This window comes from Lissotriton vulgaris, chromosome 9, assembly GCF_964263255.1.
Source record: "Lissotriton vulgaris chromosome 9, aLisVul1.2, whole genome shotgun sequence".
NCBI classification, from domain to species: Eukaryota; Metazoa; Chordata; class Amphibia; order Caudata; family Salamandridae; genus Lissotriton; species Lissotriton vulgaris.
The window spans coordinates 1,205,273,244-1,205,290,954 of record NC_141697.1 but is presented as its reverse complement, the minus strand read 5'-3'; the positions used below and the strand labels follow the sequence as shown (position 1 = coordinate 1,205,290,954).

Sequence of the window (17,711 nt, the reverse complement as noted above, 5' to 3'; positions counted from 1 at the left end):
CGCTGGCACCCTTGCACCATAGTCCAAGGGCGTCTGCGTTGAGGGGAGTGATTGTTTATGTGCAGGAAATTTCTATGTTTACGGCTGAATACAGCTCACCTGGAAGTTGCAAAACTTCATTTTTTTATGATTGTTTATGTGCAGGAAGGGACACCATCCTGCACATAAACAATCACGGCGTTTGGCTGTTTCCATGTGTGCTGCACAACGCAGCACACATGGAAACAGAAAAACGAGGAGAAATTAAACATTTCCCCTCCTTTCGCCAGGGTAAGAACAGGTTTTTCCTGGTATTAATTGTGGCGCTGCCCTATATTTATGCCACACTTGTAAAAATTGGGCAGCGTCAAAATCAATGGGTGTTGCGGTGGAATGCCCACAGCAACACCCATTGCCCTCCCCTTTCGCGCTAAGTATAACATGAAAGGGGGCCTTATTTACAAGGCAGCGTTAAGACACGTTAACTGGCTTACCAGTGCCTTGTAAATAAGTCAAAGCCCGTATCGCCACCACAACGTCTTTAAAAGTGACGTTCCCGTGGCAATAGGGGCTTGTAAATATGCCCACGAGTATGTCCTCTACTAAATCCTTCTCTAGAAAAGCACTCACGCCCCTCACCACAGCTAATGCATTCTTTGCACAGATTCTTTTTCACAGTGCAATAAATATTAAAATGATCCCCCATTACTGAAAAAGTAAAAACAACCCATCGCACAACTACCATTACTCAAAAAAATAATTAAATTTGCAATTGCTATACAACCTGAATACCAGGTTATTATCAATTCTATCCTAGAAGACTACAAGCCATGACACCAAATGCCCAAGTCTTTCTCATCTTACATAGGACCATGGTTGTGACCCGGATGTGCTTGGTCTCTCCACCAAATTAAATAATTAGCACCAATTACAGGTCAATGTCCTTTGAATGTTCGTGGAATTGTATGATAAGGTACTACATTGCCATCTCTACATCAACGCATCCTCATTGGCTCTTCCAGCTCCAACTGACTCCTAGTAACTTGAAAAGTAACTTTGAAAAGTGCTAGGAGGCACTTCAAAGACAGCAGCAGGGCTGCATACATTCAGACACACAGCACATAGGCAAGGTCAGTCCCAGTTCCAACAGCTGTGGCTGGGGTCAGCCCTGGGCCCACTGAGCTTGCTCTGGTAGTTCTGTGTCATTTAAAATCTTTCATCAGAGATGCAGGCTCAAAACAGATTAGCATGAATAAGACTGTGGGAGAATTAAGGAGCTGAATGTTGAAGGCCGCAGGGCACCAAAGAAGTGGAAAGCAATATCAGGAAGGGAGGGACAGGAGGGAGTAAGAAAATGACGAACATGAGCAAGAAAATAAAGTTACAAATAGAGGGAGTAAGAGTGGGAGATAGAAGGAAGTGATAAATAGGGAGGAAGAAAAGATGAATGCGAGAAAGGATCAACGAATGGGCAAAGGAATGAAAGTACAAAAGAGATGAATGATAAATGAAAGAATGAAAGAAAGAATGAAAGTTTTTAAGATTAAAAAAATGTGAAAGGAGTAACATGAAAGAAAGAAGTAAATGGCAAAAGAAAAGTCAAACCAAAGGATGAAAGAAGTAAACAAAAGGATAAAAGAAAGAAAAGATGAAAAAGAGTAAAGATGAAAGAAAAGGTGAAACACAGGACGAAATGAAGAATAGGCAAAAGGATGAAAATGGGAAGGATCAAAGAAAGAAAAGATGAGAGAAAAGATTAAAAAAAATTAAAGGAAAAAAGATGAAAAAGGTCTATATAAGAAGAAGAGAAAAATATGTAAAGATAATAGAAAGAAGGGCACAAAGAGCAAATATGGAAACAAAAACAGAACGATGAAAAAGATGAAGAAACATATGAAGAAAAGAAGCTTCAGGATAGAGAGAAAGAAAGAAAGATATAACAAAAGATGGAAAGGCCTAAATCCAGGAAAAGAGAATAACGGGAGAAAGATAAGGACGGACAGAAGCAATAAATACCATTTCTGGAAGGACCAAAAGGGGAAGATAAAAGCTAGAATAAAAGATCATGAAGGAAAGAGGAAGATAGAAATACGGGGCCTCATTTATGAGGCTGTGGTCACTTTAACGCCGCTGGTGCGTCACTTTTTGTGACGTACCAGTGGCGTAAAAAATGCGCCTTGTTGCGCCATATTTTCAAAGTGACGCATCTAGGTAGATGCGTCACTTTGTAAACCCCTGCGCCACATTATACCTGCGCCAGGTATAATGTATGCAAGGGGGGCATGTTGACGCAAGGAAGAGTCGTAGAAGTGACGCAGTGAAATCTATGAGATTTCACTGCGTCACTTTTAGGACGCCGTTGCGTCAAAATCTTGCGCCAGCCTCACAGCAGGCATAAGACTGATGCAGGACCTTTCACATGGGGCTTGCCCCATGTGAAAGGACGCATTACTGGAGTTGCGCCACTTTTGTGACACACTCCAGCAATGCGTCACTTTTGCGCTTACAGATACGTCAGAAATACTGACGTATCTGTAACTCCTTGCAACATGATGCGTCATACATTAAATATGACGCATCAGGAATGTTGCAAGGGGTGCGCAGTGAAAAGTGACGCATCGCTGTTTTCACGCAGCGATGCGTCACTTTTCATAAATGAGGCTCAAAGTGTGCAGTGGGAAGAAATGAATCAGAAACTATGCAAAGAAAAGAGTCATGAAAAAGAAAGGAAGAAACACAGAGAAGAAAGGGAGAGTGGATATTAAAAAAAGAAGACACGTGGCTCTATGTGTCATAACAGCCAGACACAGACATAAGGGGAGAATCTAAAAATGCTACTAAAGCTGTACGCAGGCATAAGGATTCACCATTCCTTTAATGCACTTCAACTTTTGGATTAGGAAGCCAAAGCTGAATAAACAAAAGCAACCCCTCTCACTTATTTTATTGGCAATAGAGTTCATGCAGAGAGTACATCATGGTCCAGATATGATGAGAAGAATACCGAGTGGAAGTGAATCTGATATATCCAAAAGCCTAGGGTGAAGCCGAAAGTAGGGGTTGCCGCTACTCAGCTGTTCTATATGGGCTCTTTTCCACCTTGACCCCTCCAGACAGATGCTAAGAAATAACACTGCAAAAGGATTCCTACTGGGCCACTACGTTGCAGTTTTGTACCATTCTACTACAGGAACGGCCTAGTAGTGAAGTCAAGGACCTCGCTCCTTCTATCTTCGAACTTTTAATTGGGATAGAAGCCTAAGGATATTTATGGAGATAGCTTGAGTTCAGTTACTATAAAAGAGTGTGTTTTAAGACTCTACTAGGTGCTTTTTAGGTTTGTGCGTCTGTTCGTTCGTTTATATACCCTTTCCGAATAATAAGAACCTACCGGAGATTTTTAGGAATCAATATATGCAAACCTGGTTTAATACGGGGTTGTATAGAATCAGTGCTTTCTTCCCCCCACCGGTATTGTAGCATTCGATGAACTTAAAATGGAATTTAATATTAATCAAAGGGAATTTTGGAAATTTCTCCAAATAAGGGAGTTTTTTACAACGTAAGGGGGGTGAACCAGCCGGTTTTTCCAAAAATAAATCTATAGATAAACTAATGGGTCAGAGTAAAAGCTAAAGTGGGCTAATATATCACCTACTGAACGCTAAAATAAAAGATGGCTTTGGAAAATACTACCTAAAATGGCAAGAAAAATTGGTGATATCTGAAGTGGTTTTTTTACAGAGCTTTTTTGTTAGCACAATCTGTCCTAATGTCCATAAATGTAAAAGCACAGTTTTACAGAATCTGTTTCTATTTTTTATATTATATACCATACAGGATTGCTAAATGGGGGATGGCAAAACTGCTCTCCCTGATGTTCTTTATATGGTGCAGATATAGTACATATGTTTGCTTTATAGGAATCTCGTTTACCCCTGAACAATGAAATGACTAGGGGGCATATTACCAACAACTAGCGATAATTTTTGTCTCTAACTTGTTTAGAGACAAAAATTATCGCCGCACATCGGCGATTTTTATCGCAGATAAACCTTGCTATTAGCAAGGTTTATCGCGAATGCGATAAAAAACGGCCGCAATGCGTGAATATCGCTGAAAAGTCAGCGATATTCATGCATTATCGAGCAAATGCTCTTAGCCATGTTATCCACCTCCCATTGGATAACATGGCTAAGAACTGCTCAGGGCAGGTGTTAGCTTTTGGAGATATTCGCGCTTAGCGTGAATATCTCCAAAAGTTGGTAATAGGAGATAGCGATGTTAGGGACTGTTTCCAGTCTCTAACATCTTGGCACGCCCACTTTGCATGTCATTAGTGATAAATATCACTGACATGCAAAGCGGGGCCCAAGATGGTCGCTATCTCCTTTTAGCTGTCACTAACTGGTGTTAGCGACAGCTTGGTAATAGGGAGATAATTTTATCTCCGCTTTCTTGGCTTTTAAAGCCAAAAAAGCGGAGATAAACCCCCTTGATAATATGCCCCTAGATTTTTTAAATCTAAATTCAAGCTGAAGGTGTCTTTAATTCCGACGTTGATTTTGTTGGGAGTACAAGAAGGAGAGTTGGTAGAGGCTGCTGAGGTCTTGCTTTTTGTCTCCGTGGCTCTTTTAAGATTATGTATGGCCTCGACATGGTTGGACCATAACCCTCCAATGTTTCAGCAATGGCTAGCTCTATTAATATCGGTTTATAACCTAGAAAATCTGTTTATGCAAAAAGGGTAATTGGGCACTGAAAAAGGGCCTGAAAATTTGGGCACCACTAACCGAATGGGCGGGTCAATTCTCTATTTAGAAGCACCCTGGGGTCCCTTGAATGGGTGTTTGGGGGTTTTAGCACTTGGAATTTTATTTGATAATGGTGGTTTTAATCTATGAAATGTAATGTATTAGAAGGAAATGGTGATCTATTTTTCTATTTTACACTCAATTAATTGAATAGGTTGCACCACAAGAGATGGCTATTTTTGATCTGTGACTTTTACTCAATGTGTGGGGCTTGTTAGGGGAGGCTTAATGTAAATATCTAAAATGTGCAAAAAAAATATATTTAAATTACAAAAAAAGTGAAAGGATTCCATGACCAAGCTTTAGGTAGGTGCCAAAACTTACTAAAAGAGGTAAACACTGATTGAAAGAGATATAAATGAAAAGAAAAAAGAACTGAAATAATAAAATAGAGAGAGCAAAATGACGAAGAACAGTAATGGGAAGAAGAAAGAGTGAAGATGTAAGAGAAGAAATTAGGAAGGGCAGGCAGATGTATTGATCGAAGGGAAGAAGGAAGTAAGGCATGAAGAAAGGGTGATGCACAGACCAAAAGATGGATAAAGGGAAGAGGAGCAAGGGACTAGGATTAGGCTTATAAAGGGGAAAAGAAAGAAAGAATGAAGGGAAAAATGAAGGGACGAAAGTTTAAGAGGGGAGCAAGAGAAGGAGAAAAGAGGAAAGAAGAAGGGAACAATGCAGGAAGGAAGAGAAAAATGTATTCCAGGGGAAAGAATGGAAGAAGGAGCGTAGGAATGAAAGACAGAAGGAAAGATTGACAGAATGAAAGACACAAAGAAGGAAGTGAAGAACTAAAGATGTCTGGAAAGAAGAAAGAAAGCCAGAAGGAAGAGGAAGAAGAAGCAGAGAAGAATGAAGCAAGAGAAGAACAAACCAAAAGATATGGAAGACAGGCTGGTGCATGGAAAGAAGGAAAAGTTGATGAACAAAGGAAAGAACAGAAGAGAAGAAGGAAGAAAATGAAAATGAAAAACATGAAAAGCAGATGGAAATAATGAGAGATGGATGGAAAGAAAGGAAGTGGCAAGTAAGGGAAAACAGAAAGGAAGAAAGAAACAATGGAAGATGGACTGAAAGAAAATACAGATGTATGAAAGATGGAAAAGGAGAAAAAGGAGAAAAAGGATCAAGACAAGGAAAAACAGCTGGAAAGAAGGGGAAAAGGATACTAAAAGAAAGACAGAAGGTAATGAAAGGGATATAGATGACCAAAAGACAGAAAACAGATGGAAATAAGGCAAGATGTAAACAAAGATGGAAAGTTAAAACAAATTGGAGGAGATGAAAATAAGATGGATGAGAGGATAATCGCATTTGATCATAATTCCTAGCACTTAAAATGCAACTCTTCCATGTAAATGTGTTACACAAACTTGCCTCACTGCTAGTCTGTACACATGAAACAGTAATACAAGGTAGTACTTGGCATAAATGGAAAGCTGTTTTTTGGCGAAAAAGTGGAGTGATGTACAAGCTTTTGTTTGATATTCCTGGTTTTATTTGCCCAAAAGGAAATGCTAGCCTTTTGGAACACAATTTATGTTTTGTTTTTTTTTAGAAAATTTAATGACGACACATATTGCATTTCCATAATATGTATTATTATGTTTTAGCTGTATATTTATGGGATATGTCACAGTGAGTGGGGGACATATTGTGCCTGATTCATAAACTGCACTTTGTAGCATGATTTGTAGTACTACAGTAGTACTACAAAACGTACTACAAAGTGCTATTCACAAACTGTACTTTTATAGTAACTTACACTTATATTAAAGTGAGTGTGAAGGTAGTTTAAAAAAATATGATTGAAACTTTGGGAGTGCTCACATGGGGTCACACATTTGGAGAATACAATATTCTTAACTTATGATTAACCCACCCAGCCCCTTTCAAATAATTTCCCAGTCATAATGTATAACTGAAAATCTATTTGGAGGAGACAGGACGTGAAAGTGAAAGGAGGTGGCAGGCCTACATGGAAAAGATGCCATACACTATTTGAAAAGTGACAGTAGGTCAAATTGCCTACCAAGACTATATAAACTCCTTTTTACAGACGTCAGCAGACATTTTAGGGGAATTGGAGAGAAAAAGTGTTCTGCCATTTTTTTATATCCCTTGTTCTCTAGGATGTTCAGACTTATGTGTTTTGGCACCCCATAACAGTATTCCCCATACCAGGAAAGCAACCTCTGTGTCATAGAACTCCATCGGCTCCATTTTGGAAACTTGAAAACAAACATCCCAACTCGCACCTGAAACTGTGGGTAAGAATCATTTGCCAATAAATATATGGATGCCCTCTTGGCCGTCTCTTGGAAATTACAATATGCTCGTACAATTGACCAAATCTCTTGGTTCATATTATATAGATTCCTTTAGCGTGGCCATATTAAGAAAATCATTAAAAGTACCACATTTCAGCAAGAGCAGCTTAGAAGCATCAGATTGTTCATCCATATGCACAGCTTTAAATAAGTAATTAAGGGTTTGATTAATTCTGGAGTATGGGATTTGCCTAAGTCCTGCTTAACTTTCCTAAAAGCTATCCTTCGCTCTGCAACACGCCGATCACCAACACCAGAAAATGCAACTGACTGACTATTGTTCTTAAGTCTATAAAATATCTAACATTTAAATTTCACTCAAAGTATAAGACTGGATGACTTTAATAAAAAGCCATAAATGTAAATTATTTTACTTACCTCCCAGAAAAATTGGAACTGCCGGGTAAAACACAGCTTAAAGACTCAACTCTTGATTAATACTTAAAACTGTGCTTACTTTTGTAGCAATCCTGGCTCACTTCTAAATTCCAGGAGTACTACAGGAGGAAACCACAGCAAAAGATTTGCGAATCTGGCTTGCAGTTTCCAAAAAACTGTCTATCTTCAAACATACTGCCTCAGGGTTGCACATAGGATCTAGAATACAGAAAACTTTCTTCTTCAATGCAACGTTTGTAATCCAAGTTTAAGGATCATCCACGAATTCTGATCTAGTGTATCACACTCTGACTTGGTGATAAATGGAATCTGCTGATAACTTCTGAGTATAGGGGATCTCTCCTCTATTCCTGCAGATTTCCTGCTCTGGCTCCAACTTTCTGTGAATCTTCCTTGCTGTTGACATTTGACCATAGTTCCCAATTCTTTATATTTGTATTATGTGTCATCTAACTATGAGTATTTTTCTTCATAGTTTTTCATATTCTTCCTATTGTCACACATGATGTTGACCACAAAGATATATAAACTCGACTTACCTTATTCTAGTTTTGCCTCTGGCTACAAATGTATTTATCTTTGTATCTATATTACTACTTTACACATGATAGATCTCTACTACCATGTAAACCTTTCAGCTGACATCAATTATTTTTATATGCTAATTATATGTTCATGCAATGTCTATTTTTATTGCTAAGTACAAATGTAGAACGCTTGTATCTACCTTACTATTGTATTGCTGCTGACTACAAATGTATACAATGCTAACTTGTCTTGCTGTAGCACATGATATGCTATATATCTATAAAACAATTCAGATGTTGTGCAAACGTTCTCTATCCTTTTAATGAATATTAAAGTAAACTTGATTCAGTCAAAGGCCATAAAAGCACACATAAAATGGAAAAACATAGATTAAAAAATGTCATCTAGTACAAAATTCATAAACAATACCCAATTTTCAAATAACAATTCTGAGTTAAATATTTTAAAACGCCAAGTCAGATGGACTAAGTCATATCTAAAACATTGAAAAATAGTCCTTAAAATTGTAAAACCTCAGCTTTAGCAGGGACTAGTCGATAAAATGGCTAGAGCTGTGGTCTGGAGTTTCAGCAATATGGCAGCAAAGATGAGTTCACTATCTCTTTCCTCTGATTCATAGGAAATGCGACTCTGGCAGAGATGCTGAAGGTCTCTGAAGGACAATGCATTGCCAACACTTAACTCCTTTGACACAAAGGAACGCATCCATTCATCCTACTCAAATCTGAGTTAAACACGTGATTCTAACAGATTGAGCTATCTCTGCGGCACTGTAATGCGCAAGGCTGCAGCGGGAGTCAGCGCACATCAGCTCGTTTTCTGCTGTGAATAATCATACTCTTTGTGCCAAAGTCAAAGGGACTTCGTACGTGAGTTCACCCACCCGGCATAAACGAGTCATAGCCAGCCATGAATGTCAAGGGACGCGCCGCGCAGGGATCGCGCGGGAAGCTGATGTCGGCAGCAGATGGATGAAGCTGTCAGGACAGATCAGTGTGAGGTGTGTTAGGTTTGCTCTCTTTAAGTCGAAGGGCACTGCAGTCTCCTCACACTGAGACTCTGAGCTACTGAACCCAGAGAGGGAGGCTTCAACTGACTTATCTTCATCTAACTGTTCCACAATTTTAGGTGACTGATAACCAATAGCCACCTAGCAACATTTAATGGGAAAATGAGCCCTCTAAACTGGGACATGGTGATGGTTAGTGTCAGCCATTACAGGAATATGTTAAAAACCTAGGAAACAGTGCTTATTACTTTGGTAGGTGTTTTACTGCAAAAGTTAAATTGTGTCAGGAAAAAATCAAAAAGTGCCCCTTTTGCTACGGTTTTACATAACAGGGTAAATTGTAATTGAGGGTGAAAAAGAAGGAAAAAACATGACTGGAAATGTTTAATCCATGTGACATAGGACACACTTATTCTTCTAAGAAAGACAACAACATTACATTTTCATTATTACCATAGTGAACCAAGTTTGTGTGGTTTTCTTTTGGCCGTTTCCCAAATAAATTACAAAAGATGGTAAAACTGTGGGCCCGATTCACAGAATGAACTTAAGACTCAATACTAAACTTACTACTATTTTGGTATTCACAGAATGCACTTACTACTTTTGGCATTCACAGAATGAACTTACTACTTTTGGTATTCACAGAAGTTAGGATTTTGTCTTAAGTCTGTCTTAAGTTTGTCTTAAGTCTGTCTTAAGTCTGTCTTAAGTTTGTATTAAGACAAACTTAAGACAAAATCCTAACTTCTGTGAATACCAAAAGTAGTAAGTTCATTCTGTGAATACCAAAAGTAGTAAGTGCATTCTGTGAATGCCAAAAGTAGTAAGTGAATTCTGTGAATAACAAAATAGTAGTAAGTTTAGGATTGAGTCTTAAGTTCATTCTGTGAATCGGGCCCATTGTCTTTTCAATAAAGAGTCATGCTAGAAAGTGTGTGTTGTCTTTTTCTGTGAATGGCGCCAAGAAATGTGTTTAACTGTTCAAACGTCCTGCTTGGGCACCGCTTTTCAATGGGCTTGCAGCCCATTCCTAAATGGACCCCATGCACACGTGCATGCACACGCAACAGCAGCCGTTTTTTAAATGTTTTTGTAAAATGTTATTGTAAAACCATTCAAAGACGTCAGTCTCTGCATGTGCATGGATGCTGGCTCATGGGTGGCCATTGCTGAATGTATTTGTAAATTTGTTAGAAAAACATTCAAAGCGAGACACTTGCAAATCTGGAAACTTGTGCATGTACCAGTGGCTTTTTTTTAGTGTTTTTGCAACAAAGCTTTATAAAATGATTTAGAAAATCTTTGGCAAGCTCAAGTGGCTGGAGCCAATGCCAGATCCATTGGCTTTGCCAAAGCTTATTTTTCTTAATCAATCAATCAATCAAACAGGATTTGTAAAGCACGGCTAATCACCTGTGAGGGAATCAAGGAGCTTAATCCCCCAAACTCATAGAGTCTTTCTAAGCGCCAAGTGTTTCGGGGTAAAAGCATACTTTTGAGAATCGTTAATCTAAAACTCACCCTGCTCGCTAACTAGAGTCATCAGAAGATGCCTGTCGTTCTCATTGGGTTTGCTGAGCGAAATTACCCAGGACTCCTGAAGCCTGTCATGTTTCATGGTGAAGGCGTCCTCCACCATGGACAACAGCTGCTGCCCCTTCTGAAGCCGGAACAACTCCTGAGCAAAAGACAAACACAAGTTTGAGAATAGTGACAAGGCGTCACATGCCATGGAGCGGTTCAAAATGGACATAGGGGTTAGGATCACCGTAGTTACATCACTAAGATTTTTGTACCAAGTTTAAGTCTAGCATTGACTGAGACGGTCTCATTAATCCAAGTGTGATAACGTTTAATTAGTCTGTTATACAAGTGCACAGTGGTATGTTTTTTAATACAGGAATCACATTTTTCAATAAAGATTCTGCTGTTTAAGTCTGCACTAAGAAAACAAACAAGCATTGGCAATTACAATCGGTCTCGCTTACCTTTACATGCATGCAAGACTAATTGTCATTGCTAATGCTTGTTAATAGTAGTGTGTAAAGGGTGATATTTTTTCCACATTTCTGCTCCAGTTTATATAGTAACCACTGAAAGGAGGCAAACCATTGTTGTTTAAATGTGTTCTGTTTGCAATGCGTTTGGAGCAGGAAGAATGACAAATCTGTCACAAAAAACCCCACCAAAAGGCTCCTGTGGGAGGATAAAACATAGAAAGGGAGGAAAGCATGAAATAGGAGCAAGGCAACTGATAGTTGCATAAATGCCATCCAATCTTGAGCAAGGATTGGCTCTGTGGAGTATGTTCTACACTGTTGTCTCTCGGCAGAGAGCTGTCTGTAGCAGGTCTAGAAAAATGTGATTCGTGGGTATGGAGAAAAGCCAGACCAACTCTTGGGTGTATGGGGCCAAGTAATCTTGCACAAGTAAGTCTTAGTCAGTAAGCAGGTAAAACTCTGAATGATAAAGTACCTAATAGCAGACACCAAAATAACTGCCAACATCCCGGTTACAGACAAGGTTCCAAAACACACTAAACATGTGACAGTACCTCTTTTTATACAAATTTGGGTAATATGTGGTGGCTATGAGGAATATTGCCCGACTGTGGGGGTCTGGAGTGTCGCCTACATTAGCTTCATGGAAGGCAGACATTGACTGGTGCATGCTTAGGGAAAAAATAGTGTATGTAGCACAGGAATGCCCCAAAAAGTGGACTGCAATTTGGGACAAATGGAATGTATATAAGGGGAATATTTGTGTCCCACCCACCATTCCTTCTCTGGAAGAACCTTTAACACCTGAGTTCCTACCCCCCTGACCTGTCGTTTTGATTTACCACAGCAGTACCGCCTATTTGTGTCTGAGATAATATCTGTCCTGTAACAAGAAATGCCGTTCTGTTTGTGTTCAATAAAAAGAATTATATAAAAAAAATTGGGTAATATGCAATCTTTCTTGAAGACCACAGTTTTTTTAACTTTAATACAGATATCTGTTTAATATAAGTGTATAAATGTTACGTAGATGTATTGATTGCGATACCTACAGTAAGAAGGATATGTGTTTTGTATTGTATTGTTTTATTTTTTATTATTATGCAAATAATGTCGCTGAGAACCTGTTTGTAAGTTCATGAGAAATTAAACAAGCATAAAAAATGTAATCTACATCCATGTTAAAATAAATAAAGAGTTAAAGATAAACTACATAAAATATAAAATACAATGAACAGGTAAATAAAATAGACATACTAGCATAGTGACACCAGACATAACGTGTATTAATAAAGTGCATGTTCACGCATGGGCATCTTGGTGCTGAATAACAGATGTCTATTGTTACCCAACTCAATGGTACTCATTTTATCAACCTCAGAAGGATGAATGGCTGAGTGGACCCACTGGGATTTAACCTATGGCCATGAGGTCAAACACAGGCCCCTACAGTGGACGCATTAGTCCACTAAGTCCACTAAAACCTACCCTTGACCCGTGTTGTTATAAGAACTACCGACCTATTCCCCTCCTGCCCTACTCGATCAAGATTGTGGAACGGCTGGTCAGTAGGCACATGTCCCTTTTTTTTTAGGCGAATAACATACTGGAAGAGGAACAGTTTGGTTTTCGACCGGGTCATGGGACAGAGTCAGCTTTGGTGGTGGTGCTGGATGACCTTTGGATGCGGGCGGGCGGACAGGGGTCAATCGGCAATTCTAATTCTGCTGGACCTGTCCGCCGCATTCGATACGGTGGACCATGACATTTTGCTTTCAAGATTGGAGATTTCTGGGGTGAAAGGAGTAGCACTCAGGTGGCTGCGATCTTATCTGTCTGAAAGATGGCAGGCGGTGGCACTCCCCCCGTACCAATCGGAATTGGTGAAAGTCCTACATGGGGTTCCTCAGGGCTCGTCAATCAGCCACATCCTGTTTAATGCCTATATGCAACCTCTGCTGGGAATCATTAAAGTGCATAATATCAGGGTGATTAATTATGCGGATGATACACAGCTTCTGATATCTCTGGATGGGGATCAGGCAGAATCAATTAACTGTTTTTATGATTGTATGCATGAAATGACGAAATGGCTGAAGGAAAATTCACTCCAGTTTAACAGTGGGAAAACTGACATTTTGCAGTGCAAGGTGGGGGGAGGGTCATGCGAAGCCTGCCAACAGACTTCTGGCCTCTAACATCAGATGGCATACTGACACCAGTGAACACAGTGGGCAATCTGGGGGTCAGTTTTAATGAAAATCTTAATCTGGAGGCCCACGTTAATAAACTGGTGGGATGTTTTGGTCCCGGCTGCACAGGCGCTTTCTGTTACTGAGGTTAGGCATCTCGCTCGGGGGATATCTGATCACTCTCCACTATGGCTCTATATGGGGTTCAGTCCTGGGAGGGAGGGTCGGGTAGCCCCGATCAACCCATGGTACCTCAGGCACCCTAAGACTCGTGCGGATCTGGTGAAATCTCTTGACCACTATTTTCTTGAGAATGAGGGTTCTGTTTCATCGGCGGTGTCCCTTTGGGAGGCTTTCAAGACTGTTCTTAGGGGCCAGGCCCTGTCGTTAATCGCAGGTGTTAAGAAACGGAGAGACGAGGAGGTGGTTAAGATTGAAGCGGAGATAGCGGACCTTGAGCTCGGCCTGGAGCGGGAAGTTACGCGTGCTAAGACGCATGTTTTGCAGCTCAAGCAGTTGGAATATAGGGCGTTGGTTACTGACGCAGCTAAGGCAATGAGTAGAGAACAGCAGGGACGGCTTTATGATGTAGGAGATAAAGCTGGCAAATTGATAGCGTGGCTGGATAGGAAGGGTAGGGCTAGTCGTGTGGTGCCCGTGATCGAGACGGCGAGTGGTTGTCGGGTTACTGACCCTGAGGAGATCGTTCAGTGTTTTGCAGATCACTTTCAGTCAGTATATGCCTCTGTGTCGCATCTTTCTGATTTGGATAGGGAACATATGGATGCTCCAATAACTGCAGACGAGGTGGCTCTTGCGATTCGATCCTTGCGTTCGGGAAAGGCTATGGGTCCTAACGGCCTGCCTATTGAACTTTACAAATTGCGACCTGACAAGATAGCGCCCTATGTAAGAGATATGTTTTGGAGACTCGTGAGTGCGGTTCTCTACCCAGCGATCAACGACTCGCGACCATTGTGGTGATCCATAAGGAAGGGAAACCGAGAGACAGGTGCATATCATACAGGCCGATTTCTCTTTTGAACGCCGAACCTAAGATCCTTGCAAAACTGCTGGCTAACCGCTTGATCACCGTTATCAGTGAATTGATACAGCCGGATCAATCCGGTTTCATTCCGCATAGAAACACGGCTCTGAATCTCAGGCGTCTACACGGCGTTCTCGCGAGAGCTGCGACGTTGCGTGAGCCGGCCGTCTTGGCGTCATTAGATGCCACGATGGCTTTTGATACCGTGGAATGGCCATATTTATGGGCCGTGTTGGCTAAGTTTGGGTTTGGACCTGGTTTTATTGGCTGGGTGCGGCTTCTCTACGAGGACCCCTTGCGCAAATTTTCGTGAATGGTCGTGTGTCTACTCATTTTGGTCTTGGTAGTGACACTCGTCAGGGTTGTCCCTTGTCTCCGTTATTGTTTGCCTAGCCCTAGAACCCCTTGCTGCGTGGATCCGATGGGAACCCTCGATGAAGGGTATTCAATGGTATCCTGAATTCGAGGATCGCATCTCGCTCTACGCGGATGATATCTTACTGTATCTGACCTCACCCCGGAAGTCATTGATGGTTCTGTGCGATGTCTTGGCCTCCTTTGGTAGGAACTCTGGTTTGATTATTAATTGGGCGAAATCCTACTTATACGTTCTCGCTGGTGATGTCCCTCTTCTCCCACGTACCTGCCCTATTCAGGTGACTCTGACGGGATTTAGGTACCTCGGTATCTTTATCTCGTTGGATCCAATGGCCCGTTATGAACAGAACCTTCTCCCACCTCTGGCTAGATTGAAACAGGACGTCGTGGGTTGGCGTAAACTTCCGCTTTCGCCGCTTGGTCGTGCGGCCCTATTTAAAATGATGTCTCTGTCTCGTTTTTTGTACGCTCTCCAGAACACTCTTGATATTGTCCCCGCTAGCTATTTTCGTGCTGTCGAAGACCTTCAGAGGAAGTTGATATGGGACGGTAGACCTCGTATTGCTCTTGCAAAATTGACGCTCCCCTGGTATGACGGGGGAATCACTCTCCCTGACATCAAACGCTATTACTGGGCTGCTCAATTGGGTGCCATCAACCATGGTATGTATGGTCCTGCATTAAATCCTGCTTTCGCTATGGACAGATGGCTGCTGCCCAGGGGTAATTATTATAGGGCGCTCTACTCAAAATCGGTGGTTAAGACTCTGTCGGGGCCTACAAAGACGGCGGTGCGTATGTGGCAGGACGCTAATACTTCCCTGGGGTGGAAAGATCGTTTAACCATAGCGACCCCGCTCTTCGGTTCGGACAGGCTTGGGAAGTTATGGAAAACCAATGGGTTCGATAGATGGGACCTTATCGGTATTAGTAAGGTGGGCGACTTCTGGGTGAAGGGCCAGGTGAAATCATTTGAGATGTTAAAGACGGAGTTTGAATTGGGTGACAGAGCACTTTCGCTATGTCCAGGTTCACCATGCTTTAATGTCGGTCTTCCCTTTGGGTGAGGTGATTCCGGAGTCGTCCCCACTTGAGGATAGGCTGTTGGATGGCCATGTCCCCGACAGCACCATCTTCCTTGTTTACAAGAAATTAATTAATAATAGGCCTGATCTCCGTCTACATCGCTGGGATTTGTGGACCCGTGACGGCCTGGAATTGGATGAAGAGGACTGGCAATCTGCGATCTCCTCTCCCAAGGAGGTCGCGATTCCAGCTCGACTCCGACTGGTACAACTTAAGATCCTCCACAGGATTTACGTCACGGGCCCCCGTTTGGTCGAGATGGGCTTTTCTGAGGAGGGATTATGCAAGCGAGGATGTGGGCAGGTTGCTACCTTTTTATTCATATTATTTGGGAATGTCGTGAGATTGCTGCTTTCTGGAGTGGGGTCCATGAGGTCATGAAGGAAGTGACTGGTGTTGCTCTCCTGCCGGAGGCCAGACGCTGCTTGTTGAACATCTGGGAACCTACGGACTATAATGTAGCTCAGACTCAGTGGGCATCCCTGGGGGCCATGATTGCTAAGCGGGATATTGCTCAGTTGTGGGGGTCCCAGAGGCCTCCTACAGTGGAAGTATGGAAGGAAAACATGGATTGGTGTATGTTCAGGGAAAAGACCGTGTATCTGGCCCGGGGCCATCCCCGGAAGTGGTGTAGAGTGTGGGGACCTTGGAATAGTTATCGTGGAGACATATGTACACCGCCTGCAGTAGATAACATTGATGTCCCACCTTCCCCCTGACCCACGCATTTTGACCATTCTATTGTATTGTTATTACATTTGACCCTTGTCCCCCCCCCCATCCCCTTTGTTTATATCAAATGCTGTTCAGTGTATTTTTCCTCCCTTAATTGAACTGGCACTTTGTATAACATGTTTCATGCCTTGTTTGTTTGTACATTACAATAAAAAGAAACAAAAAAATAAAATAAACTGGTGGGAAGTTGCTTTTCCTTGATCCGTGGCCTTCGGAAGGTGCTGCCACTGCTACCTGATCAGGCAAGAACAACAGTAGTTAGGAGTATTATCCTCAGCCACCTGGACTATTGCAATGCTCTGCTGTTGGAATACCCGGGATATCTGATTACCAGATTGCAGAGTGTCCAGGCGGCAGCAGCTAAGTTAGCACTCTCTTGACCACGCTGGTCGTCAACTACTCAAGCACTGGTGGATCTACATTGGCTCCCAGTACTCCAAAGGATCCGATTAAGTCATTGTACATTGTATTTAGAGCACTTCATGAACAGGGCCCTAAGCCACTACAGGACAAGTTCCAGTGGTACAAGCCTACCCGGAATATCCGCTCTTCTACCGCCCACTGTGCTAGAATTCCCAATATAAGGAGGGTGACCCTGGGAGGAAGAGCCTTTAGCGTGGCAGCAGCTCGCCTTTGGAACTCCCTCCCTTTAGAAATTAGGAGGACGCAAGGCTTTCTGCTGTTCCGCAAAAAATTAAGATCTGGCTCTTCCATAGGGCGTAATGTATGTCGTCGAGGGTAGTAGTTGTCTCACTGGATGGTAAGCCCTTTTTTTCTTGTGCAGCTGACAGTTCTTGTGCTGACTGTTCTCTTAGCGCCAGGATGCCCGTAGGGTTACCGTGCACTCTATAAATGCTAATAATAATATTAATAATAGTAATAAGTCACCAGATGCAACAGTCTGATCATCGTATCAAAGGACAGACATTATGTGACCAGAGAGCCTCCCTAAACTTACACAGGCTGGATTCAGCAGATTGAACTCTTGCTTGAAAATGTAATATCAAGGAAATTGGCAATTTAGGACCTTCACCTTAATAGAACAACGACCATATCATAGTCGACTCCTTTATGAAATATGTGGAGATCATTTTTCATTTGTTTTTCAACTATGACATACTGCTTACCTTGCTGTATGTCAACATGATTCCTGTATGTGCCCTGAGTGCATTAGAATGTGTGATGGATG

At 41.7% G+C, this 17,711-nt stretch overlaps 1 protein-coding gene across 1 annotated transcript in view; it reads right to left on the bottom strand.

Moving 5' to 3' along the window:
• Positions 1-17,711, bottom strand: part of PODXL2 (podocalyxin like 2) — a 263,246-nt gene that overhangs the window by 29,043 nt on the left and 216,492 nt on the right. The window contains exon 5 of the mRNA XM_086939282.1: positions 10,605-10,761. Coding sequence (XP_086795408.1) covers positions 10,605-10,761 — 157 coding nt within the window. The remainder of the gene's footprint in view (positions 1-10,604; positions 10,762-17,711) is intronic.